The sequence below is a fragment of the Stenella coeruleoalba genome (assembly GCF_951394435.1).
Source record: "Stenella coeruleoalba genome assembly, chromosome: 1".
Taxonomy (NCBI): domain Eukaryota; kingdom Metazoa; phylum Chordata; class Mammalia; order Artiodactyla; family Delphinidae; genus Stenella; species Stenella coeruleoalba.
The window spans coordinates 1,202,744-1,224,569 of record NC_137169.1 but is presented as its reverse complement, the minus strand read 5'-3'; the positions used below and the strand labels follow the sequence as shown (position 1 = coordinate 1,224,569).

At 58.5% G+C, this 21,826-nt stretch overlaps 1 protein-coding gene across 1 annotated transcript; it reads left to right on the top strand.

The window, feature by feature from the left end:
* The first annotated feature begins 2,882 nt into the window (after nucleotides 1-2,882).
* Nucleotides 2,883-21,314, top strand: MORN1 (MORN repeat containing 1). The gene is made up of 9 exons (XM_079940995.1): nucleotides 2,883-3,165; nucleotides 3,258-3,505; nucleotides 3,601-4,027; nucleotides 4,610-4,780; nucleotides 11,231-11,471; nucleotides 11,822-11,987; nucleotides 12,533-12,668; nucleotides 14,271-14,501; nucleotides 20,953-21,314. Exons 1-9 carry the CDS (start codon nucleotides 2,969-2,971, stop codon nucleotides 21,188-21,190), a joined length of 2,055 nt encoding a protein of 684 aa, XP_079797121.1. The 5' UTR covers nucleotides 2,883-2,968; the 3' UTR covers nucleotides 21,191-21,314.
* The last annotated feature ends 512 nt before the right edge of the window (nucleotides 21,315-21,826 follow it).

Sequence of the window (21,826 nt, the reverse complement as noted above, 5' to 3'; positions counted from 1 at the left end):
ACGCAAGCGCAGTCGCGTCCTCTGGCTCCGGGCCCAGACAGCTCCGCTCCAGAGATTGGTAACGCCCAGAGACTGAGCCCGAGGCCACGCCCCCTCGCGACCAACGAGCCAATGGAGGAGTGCTATGAGGTTGCTAAGGGAAACTCTAGAGGCAAGATGGCGTCCGCCCGTGATGGGTGCGCGAGCTCCCGCTTGGCGCGCCGAGAGCCGCCGGTTCGGCCACTGCGGGACGGTAACAGCCGACTGCGCCCTACCGGGCCTCGGTCCGGATGGGAGGGAGGCGGGCAGGTCCGGGCGCTCGCTGCGTGTCCCAGCACACGCACTTTCACTTCAGGAAGTCCAGAACCCGCAGCCCCCAAGCCCAGCGGAGCTCCCCACGCGCGCCTCCCCCGAGCCCAGCCCGCAACCCCCGGAAGCCTTGTCGCCCCCAATTTGGGAGGGACGCGCGTTCGCGTGTCCCGGTGCCCGCGGGATGGGCGGGGTCCCGGGCCCAGAGTAGCAGAACCGGCCGTGTCTTGGAGACCCAGCCGGCAGGAACCGAGTCGACCCTGGGTGTCCCTGCGTCCTGGCAGGGGTCGCCTCCTCTGACCGCGCCTCCCAACGTCCCCGACGCGCGGTCAGAGGAGGTTTGATAGAACCTGTTCATAGAATGAAAAAAACGGGGCCGTAGAGATCCGAGTCCACATCTCTTAACTTCAGGTAGAACCCGAGCCTCGTTTATGGCAGATACCAGAGTCTGGCAACCCCAAGCTTCCCTAGAAATGCTCGCCCCAAGTTGGCCTTGAAATAGGGGGCTGGTGGGAACTACTGGAGTTGGGGGATGGTGCACCCAGCAGCCGAGTGGCAAGAAGTGACGCTGGGCAGGCCCTCCTTGGATGCAGGTGTGGGTTTTGTCTGGAGGGCACAGGAGGCCACTGGGGGGATGAGGTCCCTGCAGAGAGATGACCTGGACGGCTCTTCTCCTTGTGCCCTCACTTACCCCCAGCTAATTCGGCTCAGTTCAAATGTCCCGTCTCAGGAAGGCTCCCCACCCCCGCGCACACCCATCCACCCTCCCACCAACCCGCACGCTCCTTTCAAGGACCCTGTGCTCACTCCTAGCCTACCTCCCCCGGGGCCTCTCTGCACAGAGTAGGTGCTCAGCGTGTCTGGTGCATAAACAGATGAACAGGGAGAGTCGTGACCCAAACTGAGCCTTTGGGGAGCAGTGGGCAGGGGAGTTCACTGGGGGTGAAGCCACAGACACCTGGAGAAGCCCCCGGGACGGCCCGCACCTCAGTGCTTGCTGGTCATCAGCCAGGTCACCTGTGTCTCTTGCTAACCTGTGCGCCCTCCTTTCAACATTCATGTTACGGAGTCTACGTTTACCCGAATTCTTTCTTTTGATATGAAGGAGAATGGAGAGGAAGCAGGAAACATGGTAAGGATGGGCTGTGGCCTCTTCCTGCAGCCATGCCGCTGATGGCCCGTGTCCCTGCCGATCTGGGGGCCACACAGGTGCTGGCCACACCGGGCCTTCAGCACTCACTAGTGCCCGTGAGGGGCCATCCTGCAGCGCTGGAGGCCTGGACAGCTCCCCTGGTGCTGATGAAATCTGCTTTTCTTTTTTGTCTGATGATAAAGAGACTGCCAGTTTTTGTAGAAAATCTAAGCAGCAGAGGAGAGCAAGTATCAAGCGAAAGTCCCCTGGAGTCCCCCCCAGAGGCAGGCCTGAACTTTCCAAAGTTTACACTCATGGTTTTGTGCCTGTTTGGGGTTCTGTCTGCTCACATCCTCTGCCTGGCTTTCTACTGGAGGATTGATCTTTCAGTATTTTCTCATGAGCTATTTTTACATCTGTTGGCTGCCAGGGTTTTCTATATTTTGAACTTTTTGACTTTTGTTGACTTTTCTTGTTTTTGCCCCACGGATGTTTCTCACTTTTGTGCTGAAATCTCTGTTCTCTTCCTGGCCTGGACAGAGTGGTTCCTCCTTTTTGAAATGTATGCTTCAGTGTCACCCTATGACCACAGACTCTCTTTCTCTCCTTCTGTCACTGCACTGACAGAGGCGAGGTGGCCGTCGAGTCCCCTCTGAGGAGGTCTGGGGCGGGGTCCTTGAACTTTCGATGGCCAGAACAGCAGGAAGACGCTCGGTCATGTTTCACGGACGTTCTTGTTGGTGGACGTGTGTGGGTGAGCCTGCAGAGAGCACGTGCTGGACGAGAGATGGAGCCAAACGCAGAGACTTTCACGGCTCCGTGCTCGTCCCTGAGAAACAAGCCCGGCCACACGCATGCCCCAGCGGCCACTCCCAGCCACTGCCTGACAGCACGACGTCTTTCACCAGGTCAGGGCAAATTTCTGCTTAAAGACGGGAGTTACTACGAAGGCGAGTTTGTAGACGGAGAGATCACGGGAGAGGGCTGCCGGCACTGGGCCCTGACAGGTTAGCTGGCCCGACGCTTTCCTCCTAAAGCAACCTTGGTGTGAGCTGGCCCCTCCCTTCCGGGTGCAGAAGGCACTTCCATCAGTAACCTGGGGACCCCTGGTTTCCCTAAGGTGTCTCGTAATGGCCTCGTGCCAGCCTGGGGCAGGGTGGCCACACTGCTGCCCGCAGAACCTCAGACCCCCACCGGCAAGCGGGTGTTGGGTTCTCAGCGGAGAGAAGCCTCACACCACGGACTCTGGCCTGGCGGGGCCTTTGCCCCCAGCACACAGATGCCCCAGAGAGGGTCCCCTTGCGATGGAGTCTGCACGTACACTGCTGGGAGGGAGGGAGTCCCATTTCCCTTGTTCAGGGTGAGCGGTGAGATAAAGGGACACCGTGTTCTGCTACCACTGCCCAAGGGTCGGGCAGGAACTACTGGTTACCCCGCTGGACTCAGGAAACGAGTCTAACCCTGGACACCGCTTCCCGCCTCCCGTCCACACCGGGGAACACCTACACCGGACAGTTTGTTTTGGGAGAACCCCAAGGACATGGCGTCATGAAGTACAAAGCCGGCGGACGTTACGAAGGGGAGCTCTCCTGCAGCCTGAGAGAAGGTCCGGGGTCCGTGGGAAGGCATGAGGCATCGGCCTCGGGGTGGACACTGCGGGGCCCGGACCCCAGCCCTCCCCGGATCCTGACTCGGGGCCTGGACGGGCCTGGGCGGGCCTGGGCGCGAGTGCACTTCCCGGTCCGGTGAGGTTCGGAGCGCAGGGCTCACAGCGAGCCCCTCAAACCTGGTGACTCAGGTCCCCGCTCTGCCATCGCCCTCGACCCCGTGTCAGCAGTCGGCCTGGGCTCGGCCAGGCGGGTCTCCTGGACTCGCTGAGGGTCGCAGTGGCTCAACCAGCGCTGTGGGTCCTCTTGACCCTCGGCTCGGTCACCTCCTCCACATCCTGTGGGACCCAGCCAGTCAGGAGGCCACATTCCGGGGAGCAGCAGGAAGAGCCCCGGGGTCGCCGGAGCGAGCGGAGCAGTCCCAGCCCCCGACAGCATGCCCGGCGCGGGCGCAGCTCTGACCCCTCCAAGGCCTCCCGTGAGGGGTCAGGACGCCCCCCTTCCCGAGTGTCCAGGCCCTGAGACTCCGTGTCTTCACGAGCACTTCCTCTGGCCTTTGGGCCCTTTGAGTAGGTGGTAGAGGCCCTGCACAACTGTCGGTCCTCAGCGTGAACTCGCACCTGCGAGCTGGCCTTGACCGCGCGGCAGCACCACCCCAGCCGGACAGCAGAGCGTTTCAGTCTCCGATGCTGGGGGCCCCGGGCGCCCCCACCCTCCCTCGGGACCTTGAGAGCTGGACTCAGAGCCGCTCCCGCTGCGTGTGGCTGCCAGGCCGCCCCAGATCGGATTGCGGGGCCGGGGGACCCCCATGGGGCCCGGCTACAGGGGGTGCCGACCCCATCCTTCTTCTAGACACCCGCCTCCCCCAACGGAGGTACGAGGTGACCCTCGACTCTTGCCCGCCTCCAGGACAGGGGCACCTGGTGGACGCAGATGGACAAGTGTACTGGGGGTCATTTCACGACAACAAGCGGCACGGCCAAGGGCGGATGGTCTTCCGGTGAGTCCGCCGTCCTGTGGGCCGTACCCCCATCGAACACCCAGCCCTGAAAGTACGGTCTGTGATTTTTTCACATGATCCTGCAATTTCTCCCTCAGTTACTGACATTGGTTCTGTGTGTATTTAGTAGAAAGAACATCTATCCCCCTCCTCCAGTGAAACACCAGGTGAGAAGGTCGGGTGGGCGCGAGGGTGGAGTGGGGCCGAGTCGGGTGACACCGGCAGGCTCTCAGCTTTGGGCCCAGTGCTGGGCGTCTTTCACACTCCAGGCAGTTTTCGTGCAAAATCCTGCCCTTGGGATTTGCAGGCCCCCCCCCCATTTCCTTCCCGTTTTCCTCTCCAAACCTTCACACCTGGGGCCCAGCAAGCGGGGCCTCCCGTCACTGCACGCCACCGGGCGCCAAGGCCACCTGCCCCTCTGGCCGGGCCCTGGCAAGGCCACAGCTTGTGCCATCTGTTCTGGGCCTATTTTTGCCTTGGTCCCGGGGGTGCGTGCTGAGCCCCAGTCGGAGGAGCCGGTGTGCGTCACACAGCCACCTGGCCCTTCCCAGCCTGAGAGCAGCCTCCGCGTTTGTCCCTCAGGAACGGAGATGAGTACGAGGGCGACTGGGTCCGGGACCAGCGCCAGGGCCATGGGACACTGCGCCATGCGGACGGCTCCATCTATGAGGTACTGGACCCACCGGCCGGGCGTCCTCTGCTCCCAGTGCCGCCCGGGGTGCAGCCCAGGTGCTGCCCTTCTGACCCTGCGAGGTAGGGTCGGCCACCGTTGCCTTTTCGCTGATGAGAAGATGCGGTTCAGAGAGCTTAAGGGCCACCCGCTAACACCTTTCCGTCGCGTCTGGTTCCTGAAACACCCCATGACCCAACACTCTCTCCTGTGGGAATGGCCTGGTGAAGCCTTTTTGAGAGGAGATACCCGTGGGGTCCCAGTGCCCTCAATAACCTGGGGAAGCAGGCGAGGACCCCTCCCTGCTCCTCATGAGCAGGGCTCTGCGCCCCACCCCCCATCATGTGGCAGCTGCTAGTCTCGGGTTGATGGGGGGTTTTAGGTGCCACGAGGCCAAGAGATTCAGGCACGTGGGAAGACCTTCTCGGGCCCCCAGACTCCGCCATCCTTGTGCTTCCCGCACGCCGGCCTGTGGGTCTGGCCGGCCCTGCAGAGATGCAGCCAGGGGCCAGAGAATGCCGCGTGAGCCAGGTCTGAAGGATGGGAAGGGGCCGCCGCATGGAGACCACAGGGAAGGGCATTGCAGGCAGCGGAAGGGCGAGGCTGGGCTCCAAGGCAGGAAGAAGCCTGCGTAGCCAGAGCAGGGGTCAGGGGAGGCAAGGCAGGAGGTCCAGGCAGTCCCACGCATAGGCCCTGGAGCCACGAGGGCTTGGAGTTTTATCCTACACATCACAGAAAGTGCTGGAAGGAGTTGGTGACCTGATCCCTGTGTTTGGAAGGCTTCTCTTGCTCTCACTCATGGAGAGAGGTGATGGCGGCCTGCACGGGGTGTGGAACCAAATTTGGGGGGGTTTGGAGGTACAGACACTGGACTGGTTGACAAGAGCAGAAGCGAAGATGTCCTGCATTTCTGGCCCAGCGTCGGGTGGATGGTGGTGATGCCTGAGCCAGAATCCACCGGAAGACAAGTCACACCAGTAATTGAACGTGAAAGTATCAACTGGTGAAAGACAGCAAAATACTCAAAGGAGTAAAAGCAGGAATATGGCAAAAGCAAATGCGAAAGTGGCCCCAGGAGGTGCCCCCAGAGATGGGGTGGGGACCGGCCTGGTTGCATCCTCGGGCCTGACCGCGTGGGGCTGAGGCCATGGGAGATGTGACTTGTGGCACGTGGTAGCTTTGGGAGTGACTGAGCTGCCACCGAGCTCGGCTGTGATGCGCCAGCTGAATCTGGGCCTCGGGAGCCGAGGGTTGCACGTGGCTGTGGATGTAGTGACGGCGGCGCGAGGCCCTTGGTGTCCTGGACAGGAGCTCAGGTCTGCACTCAGCTCCAGCCACGGTCCTGAGAGTCTCTCACTTCTCACAGCCTCAGGGCTGAAACAATTTGATTGTGTGGGTTGCAGAATTAGGTTGTCAGCTGAATTCATATCTTTGCCAAGTTTCTCATGTGAAAGTTAGAGTGGAGATTGGGAAAGAAGTCCCAGGAGATGAGGGAAAGCCCAGCCCCTCCGGAGACTCAGACCTTGCAGACAGGGGGTGTGGCCACAGCCCGCTGGGTTGGAGGAGCTTCCCTGGGCGTCTGCTGCCAGCTGCCGGGGCCGCGTGTGCAGGAGACCCTGGGACACAGAGGAACTCGCCCAGGACAAACCCCTGTGCCTGAGGGGTTAGGAGTGGGCACCCTGGAGCCCGAGGGAAGCCTCTTCCCCGGAGGGTCCTTGCAGCGCCCAGCACGGCACCAGCTGGCAAAGCGACACGTTTCAGGGTCCAGCTCCCGGAGCACAGAGTCGGGCAGGAAGGGTCGTTTGGGGGCTGAGGGGCAGTAAACTGGTAACTGGCCGGGGCACTTCCTGAGATGGAGTGGCCTGCTGGGGAGTGTGGAGCCCTGCCCTGGCTGCGAGGCTCCCCCGGCATGCTCCCCTTGCCTGCTTGTAAAACGCAGAGCTCTGCTTAGGCGACACCACCTCCCGGGCCCCTCCTGGGACCGCAAGTCCTGGTCTGGGTAGCCAGCCACTCCCGGGGTGCCGCCTGGGCCGCTGCGGTTGGCAGTTTGCGCCAGAGCCCATTTGCAGATGCCGCTGTGCCCCGGCCAGAGCTCTGCTTCTTCTCCCCAAGGGGGACGTCTGTCCATCCTCATGGGGCCAGGCTTTAGGGCTCATCCTGGGCAGCCACAGTCACTGGCCTGAATTCTCCAGAGCTGCCACGGAAGAGGGAAATGCGGGGGGACCTGGGAGGATCTTCCTCGCTCGGAACCCCCAACAGCGTCCACAGCTCGCGGGCTGGGGGCGTGGGGTCGCAGTTCTAGTGCTGGCACTGCCCTCAGCTGCCCTCTGGCTCCCCGACTCTCTCGACCACCGTTCCAAAGACGAGGCGGCCTCCCAAAGCAGGGGGTGGCCGAGCCCTCGCCTTCTTCCAGAGAATCCCGGAAGCCTCCGCCCCCACCCTCCACCCCGCATGCCCTTCCCCCAGAGGCAGTTTGGGCTCCTCCAGGGCCTCCGCATCAGCGGCCTGGGCACTGGGGGCCGTGCTCGGGCCTCCCCAGCAAGTCGCTGCTCAGCCGGGGGGCTGGGGGTTCCCCGCCGCCATCCACCAGGGGGCAGCCCGGCCCTGCCGACCGCCCGGCCCTGCAGGGGGCTCCTCCGCTGGCTGCGGAGCTAGAGCCGCGTCCCTCCAAGCGGATGCCCCGTGGACGCCGGCTTGGATGTCAGGCGGGAGCCGGCAGAGTGCGAGGGGCTGGCGGCTTCGTCCCCCCGGCGCTTTGCAGGTGAACGAGGGTCCTTCCCCGGGGTTCAGGCCGTCCGCCTGCGTTCCCGCTGCTCAGCGATGCCCCAGCCTCTCAGGGCCGCGCGACCCAGACCCTGAGCACCGGGCCACGCAGCCCCGCGGTCGGGAAGCACTGCCCCCACCCACAGTCGCAGCCACGACCATGTCCTGAGGGCCCCGGGAGGACAGCCAGGCCCTGAATGCCCGCGCCCCAAACAGCTTCCCGACGGTGTGGGCACAGGAGCTCCCAGCTCTCAGGGCCCGCCTCTCTGTGCTGTGGGGATGCCTCCTGCGCCTGACCTCTAAGCTGTGACCTCTGGGCATGAAGGGTCACCTGGGAGAGATGGAGCCGCCAGAGGGAGTTGGCATGTCTCCCATGAGGGTACAGCTGTCCCCAAGCTTTCACTAGGCAAAGAGCTTTCTCTGTTTTTTAACTTTATTGCAAAATACACATAACATAAAATTTGCCATCTCATCCATTTGTAAGTGCACAGCCTGGTAGCATTAAGCACATTCACATTGTTGTGAGCCATCACCACCGTCATTTCCAGAACTTTCTCTTTTCCCCAAACTGAAGCTCTGTCCCCATTAGACACTCACTCCCCACCCCTCCCCCAGCCCCCGGCCCCGCCCTCCTACTTTCTGTCTCTATGGAGCTCCTCCCGGGACCTCATAGAAGTGGGGTCATGTAGGATGTGTCCTTTCGTGTCTAGTTCATTTGACTCGGCATCGTGTCCTCTAGGTCCATCCACGTTGGGGCAGGTGTCGGGACCTCCTTCCTCTTTAAGCCTGGCTCCTGCTCTGCCGTGCGGATGTTCCTTCCGTGCTGCGTCCGGCTGCTCGTCCATCGATAGACACTCGGTCTGTCTCCACCTCTTGGCGCCTGTGAGTGACGCTGCTGTGAGCACCATCCTGCTCCCAATTCTGGGAACGGCGCAACTGCTGGGTCACGTGGCGATTCTATTTTTAACTTTCTGAGGAACCTCCACACCATTTTCCATTTTCCATTCCCACCAGCAGCGCACCAGCGTTCCAATTTCTCCACATCCTCCCCCAACGCTTGTGTTCTCTGGGGGTTTTGTGTTTGTTTTTTTATTTATTTATTTTTGGCTGCATTGGGTCTTCATTGCACGCAGGCTTTCTCTAGTTGCGGCGCGCAGGCTTCTTATTGCGGTGGCTTCTCGTTGCAGAGCACGGGCTCTAGGCGCGCGAGCCTCAGAAGTTGTGGCTTGTGGACTCTAGAGCGCAGGCTCAGTAGTTGTAGCGCACGGGCTTGGTTGCTCCGCGGCATGTGGGATCTTCCTGGGCTTCCAGGGCTCGAACCCGTGTCCCCTGCGTTGGCAGGTGGATTAACCACTGCACCGGCAGGGAAGTCCCATGTTTCCTGCTTTTTAAATAACCGCGGTGCCAATGAAGTGATTAAGAGACAGGCATCGGGCAGCCCCTCGGAGAGCAGCGTCCTCCGGGCCACCTCCGTGGAGCCTGGGGACAGACTGTGGGCTGTGGAGGCGAGCGCACACCTGGCGGAGGGGACAGAGGGGTGCTCTCCAGTGAGCCTCAGCCTCTGTGCACATGGAATGTTCCTACCTGTGCGGCTGTGCCGTGGTGCCGCCAGCAGCTGCGCTTCTGCCCGTCCCGGGGCACCTCCGTGTGCATTGGCTGCATTTCTCGTGTTGGCGTTTCTCTGCATTTCTCGAAGGGAGGCCTGCTGGGCGGCGCACCTGCTCACCACACAGAGCAGGTGGTCGGCCTCATGCGCATCTTCACCTGCTGGTGGCTCGCAGCCTCCCCTCTCCTCACCTGTGCATCTGTAGGAATGCCAGGGGCTCCGTGCCCCTGTGCCACTGTCCTGGCCGGGAGGTCACAGTCCAGGAATGGGGGCCTGACCGTGAGAAGCATCTGGGCCCATTGGCACATCGTGGGAGGAGGGGCCTGGGCTGCCAGAGCAGAACCAGCGCTGCCCCACGTTCCTGGTGGGGTTCTACGCAGACGGATATCAGGACCCGGAGTGTGAAGGCAGCTTGCATTTGCATCAGCAGAGCTTGTCACACTTTGGAATCCAGGGAACTTACGGCCAGGATCGTGGAGATCAAAGACACCTTAGGGACCCTGCTGTTAGCTGGGAAGTGAGGGGCATTGTGTCTGCAGAGAATGATGGGCAGGGGCCACCAACACTCTGGCCTGTGTGGCCACTGCTGCCCCAGCAGGCCACCCCGAAAGCTGGAGACCCCGGGCCCCTGCAGCCGCAGGCCCAGGCAGGTGACCCGGGGCCACGCCCCTCCCTGGTCTAGGAGCCGTGGCCTCAGGAAAGTCCTCACCTGCTCCAGGAGGGAGTTTGGTGACAGTGGGAAGTCACCTTCTCCAGACTGGAGGCCATCAAAGAAGATGCTGTGGAGAGCCGGGCCCCGGCCCCTCCTGGTGTGGTCGGTCAAAGCCCGGTGCCCTGGAGAGGACTGGAGGTGGGGAAGAGATGGGTGAGCTGGGAAGGTGGGCTTCTGACCGGGGCGGAGATTCAGAGTGTGCCTGGGAGCGCCTGAAAACGCAACAGGACAACGCAGCCGTAGAAGCAATTCCAGGGAAAGCACCGTCACTTTTCCCGGGAAAGAAAAACAGCGTCTGTTAACTAGAAAGTGCTTCCCGGAATGAGAAGAGTCGGGTGTGTATTTCTCACAATTTATTCAAACTCGTGTGTGGTGGGGAAGGCACCCAAGCGGCCCCTCGTCCCACCCCCGACTCCGTGCTCTTCAAAGAAAGGACCAGGTAAGGAGTTCTGAGCACATAGGTCCCTATCCTGGAGCTGAGAGGCCCTGGGGTTGCCTCAGCCACCGCCGGCCACAAGGTGTGCCCCACTCACCCCACGGGGCCTCTCCTAACAGGGACCCCGCGCACCCGTGCTTCGCGTGCAGGGTGGCCCGGCCGTCCTCCCATCTTCCTGCACTGCGGCAGCACACACAGGTCCTCACCTGCACGGGGAGGAGAAGGAAGAGCCGCCAGGCTGGAGTGTATCGTGTATCTGTCCTGGGAAAGTGCTGTGTTGCAGCCTGAGCTGGGGTGGGGGGTCTCAGATTACGGGAGCGCGATTAAGCGGTCGGTCAGCGATTAAGCGGTCTGTCAATGCTTGGATGGCGAGGACTGGACAGTGACTTGGCGGGGAGCCTCACCCTGCTCACACCAGTGGGGCGGAGTGGGCCGGGGCTTCGTGGTCTGAGGGGCACGTTCACTGCCTGTCTGCACGCGGCAGCCCGTGCGCCCGCAGGCCATGCTCCAAGGCTCTGTGTGCTGGGCCCTCCTGAGTCTGCTCCTGGCTCCCAGGCGACCCTAGGCCCTGCCTGCCTTCTTCCTGAAAACCCACGCTGCACCTTCGCAGAGGGCCAAGGGGCCGGGCAGGGCGTGCAAAGACGTGGACCCCGACACGGTCGAGGGCCCCAGTGGCCATCGTGCTGTTTGGAGAGGAGCCCGCGCTCATTCGAGCCCTAGTTGTCCCCATGGAGCCCTGCCCTGGGAAGCTCATGCCCCGGAGCAGACAGACAGACAAGAGGGGACCACGACTGAGAGGGAAGGGAGAGGCCGCTGGGAGGGGCCCGCGGAGCGCCACAGAGCTCGGCCCTCTTTGGCGGGAGCGCTCAGAGTCACGTGATGGAGAAGCTCGAACAGAGGCCGAGGCCGTGTCACAGGGTCGGGGGTGCGCGCGCACTGAGCTCCTGCCACTTCCCCGTGGCTGGAAGCCCCGTCTCCCACCTGCCTCTGGGCGTCCTCCCCCGTCCACCCCGCAGGGGCGGTGACCCCAGCACCGCTGCCCAGGACAGGGGTGAGGCCTGCGCTTGTGCGGGCGGGCAGCACAATGGCCCCGGGCACAGAGCGGGCGCAGCTCCAGCTGGGGGCGGTGTGCGGGGGAGGCAGCCGGGCCCCACAGGGGGGTGTTTGTCTCTGGAGGCGACCACCCTTCCCCGGGGCTACCGGCCCACTGCCCAGGCACCACAGCACAGAGCCTCAGACGAGGGCATGAACCTCTACGTAAAAGGGCGGGGGTGGGGGGGGGGCGGAGTGATGAGTTGATTTGGCTCCTGAGAGGTGCGTTCGATTGGCCGTGAGACCTGCTTCCCGAGTTGAAACCGGTCACTTCTCCGGCCTGGGGACGGCGGCGTGAGGGAAGCGAGGGGTTCCGGCGACTCGTTCACCTCTGAGGAGCACCACTGACCCCAGCAAACCGACTACGGGGCTCGAGCTGGGAGAAGCTCTGACGTCAGTGTGCTGTACACAGCTGGGGGTGGGGGGCGGCTCCCTGCCCCCTAGGGCTGGCCCCACCCAGACTCAGAGACAATGGCCCAGCTCGGCCAGGACCCTCCCGCTCTGCTCCCCCGCAGGTCACCCTGCCCATCGCGATCACTGAGCATCGCTGCCTCCACCACACAGCAGACGCAGGTGCACACGCCCGCATGCACGCACACCTGTGCACAGGACCCCTTCCCGGGACCAGGCAGCAAGCCCAGCAGATGCTGCTGCTTGGAGCCCGCACTGGCTCCAGGGATGGTCAGCTAGTGACTCTGGGGCTCCCCAGCCCCGCCCAGGATGGCAGCACGGGGTCCCTGCTCTGGCGTGATACCTGCGGCCTCGCCCCCTCTTTGGCCTGGCACGCTGCCTGCAGACGCGAGCCACGTCTTAGGGGACGTCGATAGACCGTCTGCGATGTCAGCCGTGCTGGCACCGAGCTTTCCGGGAACGCAGCCCGACTGTGGGCCCAGAGGGCTCAGCTCTCTGGGCCTGGGGGCTGGAGGGACGAGGCTGCCCTGCAGCTCCAGGCCTCCCGTAGGGGGCACAGCCACGCCTCTGCCCAGCTGCCACCCCCAGCCGGCAGCCGGCCCCTCCTGCAGCCGCGAGCTGTTGCCTTGCCGCTACTGCCGTGCACCCCCAGGGCGCCGCAGCTGTCTGGTGCCCCGGCTGGAGGGGGAGCCGCGGCCAGGCCCCTTCCCTGTCACCGTGTAATGTGAACACAGCGACCGTGTGTTCCAAGCAGCCGTGGAACCTGTTCCCCCAGATCTTGGGGTGTCTGAGCTCTTCAGGGGCCGTTCCCACAGGCCTCACCTGCCAGACGGCCCCTCCCGAGGGCCTGAGGGGCTCCCGCCAACCGGAGTCCGGCCCCAGCTGCTGGGCGGCCTCGGGCCACTCGGAGGGCTGGGCAGGAAAGCAGGAGCCCAGTCACCTTCTGCCAGAGTGAATCGAACCAAAACGCGCCTGTGGCTAATGCTTCTTCCAATAGGAGTAATTCATAGCTGAATAAAACCCCATTAAGATCTCGAACTTTTCCAGGAAAGCAGTCTTTCTGCTCTTCGGCACTGTTCTTCCGCTCGGTCGTGCGTATCGTTTACAAAGCAGGCTTATTATGGGGGTGGCAGAGTTGGGGTGTGCAGCGAGTTGGCACTGCCCCCAGGGTGCGGCTGTGCGGGTTCCCAGTGTGATTTTAATTGGCCTTTCTGTTATCAAGGAGCGTGTCGGAACGCTCAGCCCCTCGACCCCGCGAGCCTCCGCTCGCTCGCCTGCACAGTCGGCCCCCCGTGACTCTGCAAAAATGCAGTATCTTTGTGTTAAAAGGGTTTCGTGCTAAAAAGTGTGCCCTTTGGAGCCATATTTTCTTTGCATTTTGTATTCGGGCCATTGTCTCCAAACTTCCTGGCTTCTTAAAGTTCAAAGGGCAGCGCCTTCTGCGGAGGTCCCCAGGGGCCTTCGGAGCCTGGGGGGCCGCCGGGCTGTGCGGCAGGGAGACCAGCCCGTCTGAGCCCATGGTTCTCTCCACGGGGACAGTGGCACGGTGACGTGTTCAGTGGACAGGGCAGCGTGGCCCACTGCTCCGGGGGCGTCTACCGAGGGGTGTGGATCAATGGCCACCCCGTGAGTAGGTGCCCCCGGCCTTGCCGCTGGCCCCGTGGGGTCCTCTTGTGGGGTCACGTCTGGGTCTGGCCGTGTCCTTTCTCAAGTGGCCCTGGGCAGTCTCGCGGGAGGTGTGGACCAAGCGGGGCTGGATGGAGTGGAACCTAGAATCCCCTTTTGGGAGAAACATGCTCTGCTGTGGTTTCACGGGGCTCGTGACACGCAGAGGCCCCCGTCAGACCCTGAACCCAAGTGGTCCTGCTTCAAGCAGGGCTCCCAGCCTCGGGGTCTCCCACCCACGGGGCTCTGGGCGTCTGGCCTCCCTGCACAGCCTCCATCCAGCCCCCCACCCTGAGCTCTCTGCTCTGCAGTGTGCGCACAGGTGGCCTGTGGCCTGCAGGGTCCTCTGCTGGCGCCTCACCCTCCCCGTGTTGCCTCCGGGCATGGGGGCTTTTGTTAGACTCCAGGGACTCGGGTCACCAATCAGAACCTTGGTGCCGGGTCCACGGGTGCAGCTGCTCACTCAGAGCTGCGGGTGGACCCTGCTCACCAGGCCAGCTCCCGGGCAGACAGCCACAGCCTCGTCCAGCACACATCAGGTCGCTGACTCAGACGCACGCAATGCAGGGCCCGGGTCCGAGCAGTGGGCGGGAGGCCGTGCGGGAACATGCCCCGGGTGCACTGGGCACTGCTGGGCCGTCACCTCAGCTCTGCCGTCCCCCTACCGTGATCAGGTCAGTTCTGAGATGACCCACTTCAAATCACTGTAGCCGGCCCTCAGGACGAGGTTAAGGTCACGGCGTCAGTGATGGTCCCCCAGCCCTGACAGCTGTGCCATCCATGCGCCCCCCACCCCCGCTGGGACACGGTCAGGCCTGAGCGGCTGCACAGCGCATTCAGGATGCGGGATGCAGACCCGTGGCACTCACCGCCCTGACCCCACGACAGATGCGCTCTGCTCTCCCCAGCACAAGCCACAGGGATCGTGATTTTGGGTCCGGAGGGGATGGAAGTGGCCCAGGGATCTTCCTTCACATTGACCATCCAGCTGCAGCGGGACGGTGGGGAAGTTGCCACGAGTCAGTGTCTCCAGGAAGGCGGCCGGGTTATGTATTCTTTTCAGAAGGATAAGCAGCTGTCGGGTTCTGAAGTAGCAAAAACGCAGACAAGATGCCACAGGTGGCTTCTGGCCTCCCAGCTGCGCCCAGGTTCCCAAGTCCTCGCTGCCGGAGCCAGGTTCCCACCCCGTTCTCAAGTCCTCGCTGCCGGAGCCTCGGCAGAAAGGGCAGTGGGCGTGCGAGCCCTCCAGCCGGTGGGAGGCCGCTGTGCGGTGCATGTGCGTGTGTGAGCACATGGGCTCTGTGTGTGCATCTGTGTGCATGTGCGTGAGCACACAGGCGGCCCTCCCGGCGGTCACACACTCAGAGTCAGAGGACAGAGGAGGCCACGTGGGCGCCGGGCCAGCCGCTCAGCCTGGCAAGGGGAGGGTTTCTCAAGCTCCTCGTGGGGTGACCAAGGTGGACAGACGCCCATCCGTCTGGGCTGCGTCTAGATGCTCAGTCAGCCCTGCGGCCAAGCAGAGGGACGACCGGGCTTCCCGCCCCATGAGCAGAGAAGACCCAGAGGGACGGGGCGGGACCACCGGAGACAGACGTTCCTGCACAGTGGTCCAGCTCGGTTCCACGGCTCCGCGTAGGAAGCATGACGTGCAGCATAAACCGAGTATATTTAGTCACAATTGGCTTATTTTAACAACTTTATTGCAGCATAATTTACATACCATAAAATTCATCTATATTCAGTGATTTAATGATTCTTAGTACACTTGCAGGGTTGGGCGACCATTGCTACACCAGTTCCATTTCAGAACATTTCCTCCACCCCAGAAAGACCCCTCATTCCTGCCCTGTTCCCACCCGCCATCCCAGGCACCACAAATGCCTTTTCCTGGACACTGAGTGTGGATGGAATCTCACTTGTGGTCGCGCTCTGCTCCTCCCTCCCGCCCAGTGCGCGGTGCTGCTCTCCTCTTTGTGGACCACTAGCCTCCCATCCTGCCCGCCCAGCACTTTGCTCACCTGCGTCCGTGGGCGACAGTCCAGTCCTTGGCACTTGGCTGCTGTGAACATTCCTGTGCAGGTTTTTGTGCAAACCTGTTTCATTTCTCTCAGGTATATATTTATGAGTAGAATTGTTGGGTCAGCTGTTGGGTAGGTTCGTGTTTAAATTTTTCAAGCAATGGCCAAACTCTTTTCCAAAGTGGCTGCGCCATTTTACCATCCCGTTAGCAACGTACGAAGGTTCCGATTTCTCCACGTCCTTGCCAGGGCGTAGCCATCCTGAGGATGTCAGGGGGCATCTCCTCACGGATTTTTGTTTTCTTTGTTGTTTTCCTTTGGTTGTTCTTTGGGTTTTTAAAAAATTTTTTGGCCGCACCGCGCGGCATGCAGGATCCTAGTTCCCTGACCAGGGATCAAACCTGCACCCCCTGCAATGAAAGCACAGAGTCTTAACCACTGGACCGCCAGAGAAGTCCCTCCTCATGGTTTTGATTTGCGTTTCCCTAAAACTAACGACGTTGAGCAGCTTCTCATGTGCTCATTGGCCATTTGTACGTCTTCTACAGAGAAATGTTTATTCATATATTTCACCTCTTTTTTTTTTTTTTTTTTTGGATTGGGTTGCTTGTCTTAGTTTTTAGTTATACAAGTTCTTTATGTATTCTGGATACAAGTCCTTTAGCAAATATATATTTGCAGATATTTTCTTTCAGTTTGTGGCTTATCTTTTAATCTTAATGTTGTCTTTTGAAGGGCACAATTTTAAATTTTTTTTTTTTTTTTTTGCGGTACGCGGGCCTCTCACTCTTGTGGCCTCTCCCGTTGCGAAGCACAGGCTCCGGACGCGCAGGCTCAGCGGCCATGGCTCACGGGCCCAGCCGCTCCGCGGCGTGTGGGATCTTCCCGGTCCGGGGCACGAACCCGCATCCCCTGCATCGGCAGGCGGACTCTTAACCACTGCGCCACCAGGGAAGCCCATACGTTTAAGTTTTGATGAAGTCCAATTTACCTATTTTTTTCTTTTGTTGCTTGTGTTTTTGGTGCCATATCTAAGAAGACTGCCTAGCCCAGAGTCATGAAGACTTATTCCTATGTTTTCTTCTAAGAATTTTATATTTTTAGCTCTTACAGTTAGGCCTATTATCTATTTGGAGTTAATCTTTGTATATGTTTGGTAGAATTCAATATGAAGCCCATCTGGGCCTGGAGTTTTCTTTGTGAGAGGATTTTTTTGTTTTGTTTTGTTTTACATCTTTATTGGAGTATACTTGCTTTACAATGTGTGTTAGTTTCTGCTTTATAACAAAGTGAATCAGTTATACATATACATATGTTCCCATATCTCTTCCCTCTTGCGTCTCCCTCCCTCCCACCCTCCCTATCCCACCCCTCCAGGCGGTCACAAAGCACCGAGCTGATCTCCCTGTGCTGTGCGGCTGCTTCTGTGGGAGGATATTTAACTGCTAATTCCGTTTCCTTTGGATATAGAGCTGTTCAGTTTATCTATTTCTTCTTGAGTGAGTGTGGTGTTTTGTGTCTTCCAAGGTTTCAGATTTCTTGGCATAAGCTTGTTCATAACACTCCCTTGCTCCCCAGTTAATGAATTGATACCATCTCTCTTGTTCTTAATATTGATTATTGGGGTCTTCTTTCTTTTTTTCCTGACTAGTCTAGTGAGAGGTTATCAGTTTCATTGATAAACAACCAACTTTTGGTTTCATTGATTTCTCTATTTTCTGTTTTCTATTTCATTAATTCCTATTTTGTTTAAATTTATTTTTGGCTGCGTTGGGTCTTCGTTGCTGCGCGCGGGCTTTCTCTAGTTGCAGCAAGTGTGAGCTACTCTTCATTGCGGTGCGCAGGATCCTCATTGCGGTGGCTTCTCTTGCAGAGCGTGGGCTCTAGGCTCACGGGCTTCAGTAGTTGTGGCACGCAGGCTCAGTAGTTGTGGCTTGCAGGCTCTAGAGCACAGGCTCCATAGTCGTGGCACACAGGCTTAGTTGCTCCACGGCATGTGGGATCTTCCTGGACAAGGGCTCGAACCTGTGTCCCCTGCATTGGCAGGTGTATTCTTAACCGCTGCGCCACCAGGGAAGTCCCATTAATTCCTATTTTGATCTCATTATTTCCTTGCTTCTGCTTAGTTGGGTTTAATTTGCTCTCCTTTTTTAGTTTCCTAAGGTGGAAAGTTTCTGACGTTATTTCAGACCTTTCTTTTCTCATATAGAAGCTCATTGCTAGACATTTCCCCCTTCACACTGCTTTAGCTGCATCCTACAGCTTTTGACATGGTGTGCTTTCATTTTCATTCAATTCAAAATACGTCCTGATTTTCCTTTTGAGTTCTTTTTGGACCCAAGAGTTATTTAGAAGTGTGTTGTTTCATTTCCAAGTGTTTGGGAATTTTCCAGAAATCTTTCTGTTATTGATTCTAACTTAATTCCATGTGGTTAGAGTCATACTTTGTGTGTCTTGAATTCTTTTAAGTTTTTTGAGACTTGTTTTATGGCTCAGAATATGGCTCAGAAGAGTGTGAATTCTGCTTCTGAGTGGAATTGGGTGGCATTTTCTATAAATGTCAATCAGGTGAATTTTGTTGACCCTGCTGTCGAGTTTGCTATATCCTTGCTGATTTTCTGTCTGCTTGTTCCATCAGTTATTGACAGTGGTATGTTGAAATCTCTGATTATACTTGTGTTTTTGTCTATTTCTGCTTTCATTTCTATCAGTTTTAGCTTCATGTATTTTGAAGCTCTATTATTAGAAGCATAAACATTTAGGATTTTTATGTCATTTAATTAACTGACTTCTGCAATCCCAATCTTTATGCTATTGTTTTAGTACATTTTACATTCATGTATCTAATAAACTTTATGATACATTGTTATTATTTTTGTTTAAACAGTCATTTATCTTTTAAAGAGTATTTAACAAACAGAAAAGGAAGTCTCACCTGTTCGTCTCATCTGCTGAGTTACCATTCCTGGTCCTCATTCCTTCCCATGGATCCAGATTTCCATCTGCTACCATTTTCCTTCTGCCCAAAGGACTTAACTTTTAACATTTCTTGTCATATGTGTCTGCTGGTGATGAATTCTCTCAGCTTTCGTACATCTTGATTTTGCTTTCCTTGATAGACATTGTTAGCGCATACAGGATTCTGCCTCATCTTCCAGGTGAGCTTTGTGGTGTCACCTTGTCTGCGTTGTTTTCTCTGAGAGATCTGCTTTCATGTCCCTGTACAAACGTCCTTTTCCTCTGGCTGTTTTTCAGGTTTTCTCTTTTTCACTGGTTTGAATAATTTGATTGTGATGCGACATGGCGTAGTTGTCTTCGTGGTTCTTGTGCTTGGAACCTGTTGAGCTTCTTGGATCTGTGGGTTTATAATTTTCATCAAATTTGGGAATTTTCCAGCCATTATTTCTTCTGATAATTTTTCTGCCCCCATCTGGGGGACCCAAAGCAGTGGGTAGCCTCTGCCCCCACTTTGGGGACCCCAATTTTCCATGTCTCAGGCTGCCCCCCCGTCCATGGATTCTCTTTCCCACCCTCCCTCCCTTCCTTTTTTTCTTTTTTCTCACAGTGTCTCATTCTGGATCATTTCCATAGCTGTGTTTTCAAGTTCATGAATCTTTTTTTCTGCAGTATCTAATCTATTGTTGATCACATCCGGTGTGTTTTTTCATCTCATGGTTTTCACCTCTAGAATCAACTTTGTTCTTTTTTATTTTTATTTATTTATTTATTCATTTTCTTGGCCGTGTGGCAAGCAGGATGTTAGTTCCCCCACCAGGGATCGAACCCGCACCCCCCTGCAGTGGAAGCATGGAGTCCTAACCACTGGACCGCCAGGGAAGCCCCACCTTTGTTCTCTTTTATATCTTCTATGTCTCTACTTAACTTTTGAACACACGAATACAGTTATAATAATAACTTTCAAAAACGTCCTTTTCGGGACTTCCCTGGTGGCGCGGTGGTTAAGAATCTGCCTGCTAATGCAGGGGACATGGGTTCGAGCCCTGGTCCGGGAAGATCCCACATGCCGCAGAGCACCTAAGCCCATGCGCCACAACTACTGAGCCTGCGCTCTAGAGCCCACAAGCCACAACTACTGAGCTCACATGCCACAACTACCGAAGCCCACACGCCTAGAGCCCATGCTCCACAACAAGAGAAGCCACCGCAACGAGAAGCCCACGCACCACAACGAAGAGCAGCCCCCGCTCACCGCAACAGAGAAACCTGCACAGCAACGAAGACGCAACGCAGCCAAAAATAAATAAATTAATTAATTCAAAAAAAACCCAAAAACCTACTTAAAAAAAAATGATGTCCTTTTCCACTGTGTCAGTTCTGGGTCAGTTTGATTGAGTTTCCTCCTTGTTATGGGCCATACTTTCCTGCCTTCTCTGCCTGGTAATCTTTGATTGGATGTCGGACCTTGTGAATTTTACCTTGGGGGCTAGAGACACCTGTGTCCCTGTAAACATTCTTGACCTATGTTCTGGGGCGCAGTTAAGTTGCTTGGAGACAGTTTAATCCTCTCAGATCTTGGTTTTGGGATTTGTTGGGTCTGCAGGGGGCCTCAGTCTAAGACCAGTCACCCCCCCATTACTGAGAATTCTGCTCGACCTGCCCTGACTTCTGAGTTCTCCAGCCTGGCTGACAGGACGAGCAGGCCTCCCATCCTGCTGGGGCCTCTCGTTCTCCCCTCACTCATGCTCTGATCTGTGCTGCACTGACCCTGAGGTGCCCCTCTGCTCCGCTCCTGCGTGGGCCTGTCTACCAGCCTCTACCCAACCCGCTCTGTACCAGCCCCGCACGTCCTCTCAGGGCAGGAACTGGGCAACTGTGGAGTCCGTCGTGTGTTTCCCATCCTTCAGGAACCGCTGTCCTTGCCTGACGTCCAAGGTCTTGAAAACCACAGTCTCATTCAGTTTCATCTGCTCTTTGGTTGCTCCGAGTAGGAGGGTCCGTGGGTCCCAGTTACGCCCTCTGGACCAGAACCGGAAGCCGATCAAACCACAGTTGTCTCTACACTTGGCTCCTTGTCTCCCCAAGTCCACGACGTGCTGGTGTTTGCCCTGCGTGTCTCCTTTTACGATCTCAGCAACTCGAGGCTGCACAGGGCCCTCACTGGCGCTGGTCAGCGCTCGTTGTTGACCCCGAGCCCCCGCGTGCGTGTGACCAGGCCTGTGCTGGGTGCCTCGGGGATGTCGGCGAGTGGGTGGAGCCCATCCCCCAGGCCGAGGTGGGAGCTGGGTGGCCGTGTGCTCAGTCGGTCCCCCACGGCCCTGAGCCTGTAGCCGGTGAAGCCCTGAGGCCAGCCAGCAAGGAGAGGCCCTCCCAGGGAGTAGGGACCGGTCAGGGCCAGAGGCACAGAGGTGCCCTGCGGCCCGGAGCTGGACTCAGGTCGGGACTCCCAGGACGGGGTGGAGCGGGTAGGCAGAGGGTGGACAGTCGGCTGAGGGCCAAGAGGAGTGGTGGGCCCAGGAAGGTGAGCGGAGGGCGAGGTGCCCGTGCTCTTGGCCCCTGGCAGCGCCCTGCTCCTCCTGGACACTCTGCCGCAGACATTCCTCACGGAGGCTGGAGTGGGGGCTGGGGGGACCTCGCCCCTGCAGCCCTCGGCAGCCCCTCTCTCTCCTTCGGGAAGGTGAGGACGGCCGGGTGGTGGAGATCTCTGCGGGCATCCGATACACGCAGCTCCCAGCCTACTTGGAGGTCAGCTTTTTCAAAGTGGACGATGGTCACAGAGAGACACCCATCCTGGGGTCCCTGACGGGCAGACTCATGCACACTTCGGTTTAGGGCCTTCATGCTCTCCTCAGCCTCTTTTTTTATTTTTAAATAAATTTTTATTTATTTACTTACTTTTGGCTGCGCTGGGTCTCCGTCGCGGTGCGCGGGCTTCTCATTGCAGTGGCTTCGCTTGTTGTGGAGCACGGGGTCTAGGCACACAGGCTTCAGTAGTTGTGGCACGCAGGCTCAGTAGTTGTGGCTCACAGGCTCTAGAGCACAGGCTCCGTAGTTGTGGTGCACGGGCTGAGTTGCTCCGCAGCATGTGGGATCTTCCTGGACCAGGGCTCGAACCCGTGTCCCCTGCATTGGCAGGCAGATTCTTAACCGCTGCGCCACCAGGGAAGTCCCTCTCCTCAGCCTCTTGAAGGGGCCCCCATCCCTCCAGTTAGGATTCCAGCCCTGGGCGCCGCCAGGTGGGTGTGGGGCACAGATTTGCCGTGTCCGGGGCCGAGCCAGACAGGGTGGCCGTGCGGTGCTGAGCTGAGGCACGTCCAGACTGAGCCCCGGGCGCCCCCCTCATGGGGCAGGCGGGGCCAGCCTGGCCAGAGACCCCATCCCTGCTTCCGCCTCAGTTTATGGAAGCCAATTTGGCTGCACTGTCGTCGGGGAACGTGCTTGTATTTCTGTGTAAAAAGGCTCACTGGG

Excerpts from the sequence above, each read along its gene's own strand:
- MORN1 (XM_079940995.1), top strand. The coding sequence starts at position 2,969 with ATGAAGTACAAAGCCGGCGGACGTTACGAAGGGGAGCTCTCCTGCAGC. Across the intron at positions 11,988-12,532 it reads CCGCACTGGCTCCAGGGATG|GCCTCACCTGCCAGACGGCC; the intron begins GTCAGCTAGTGA and ends CCGTTCCCACAG. Across the intron at positions 14,502-20,952 it reads ACGCAGACAAGATGCCACAG|ACATTCCTCACGGAGGCTGG; the intron begins GTGGCTTCTGGC and ends ACTCTGCCGCAG.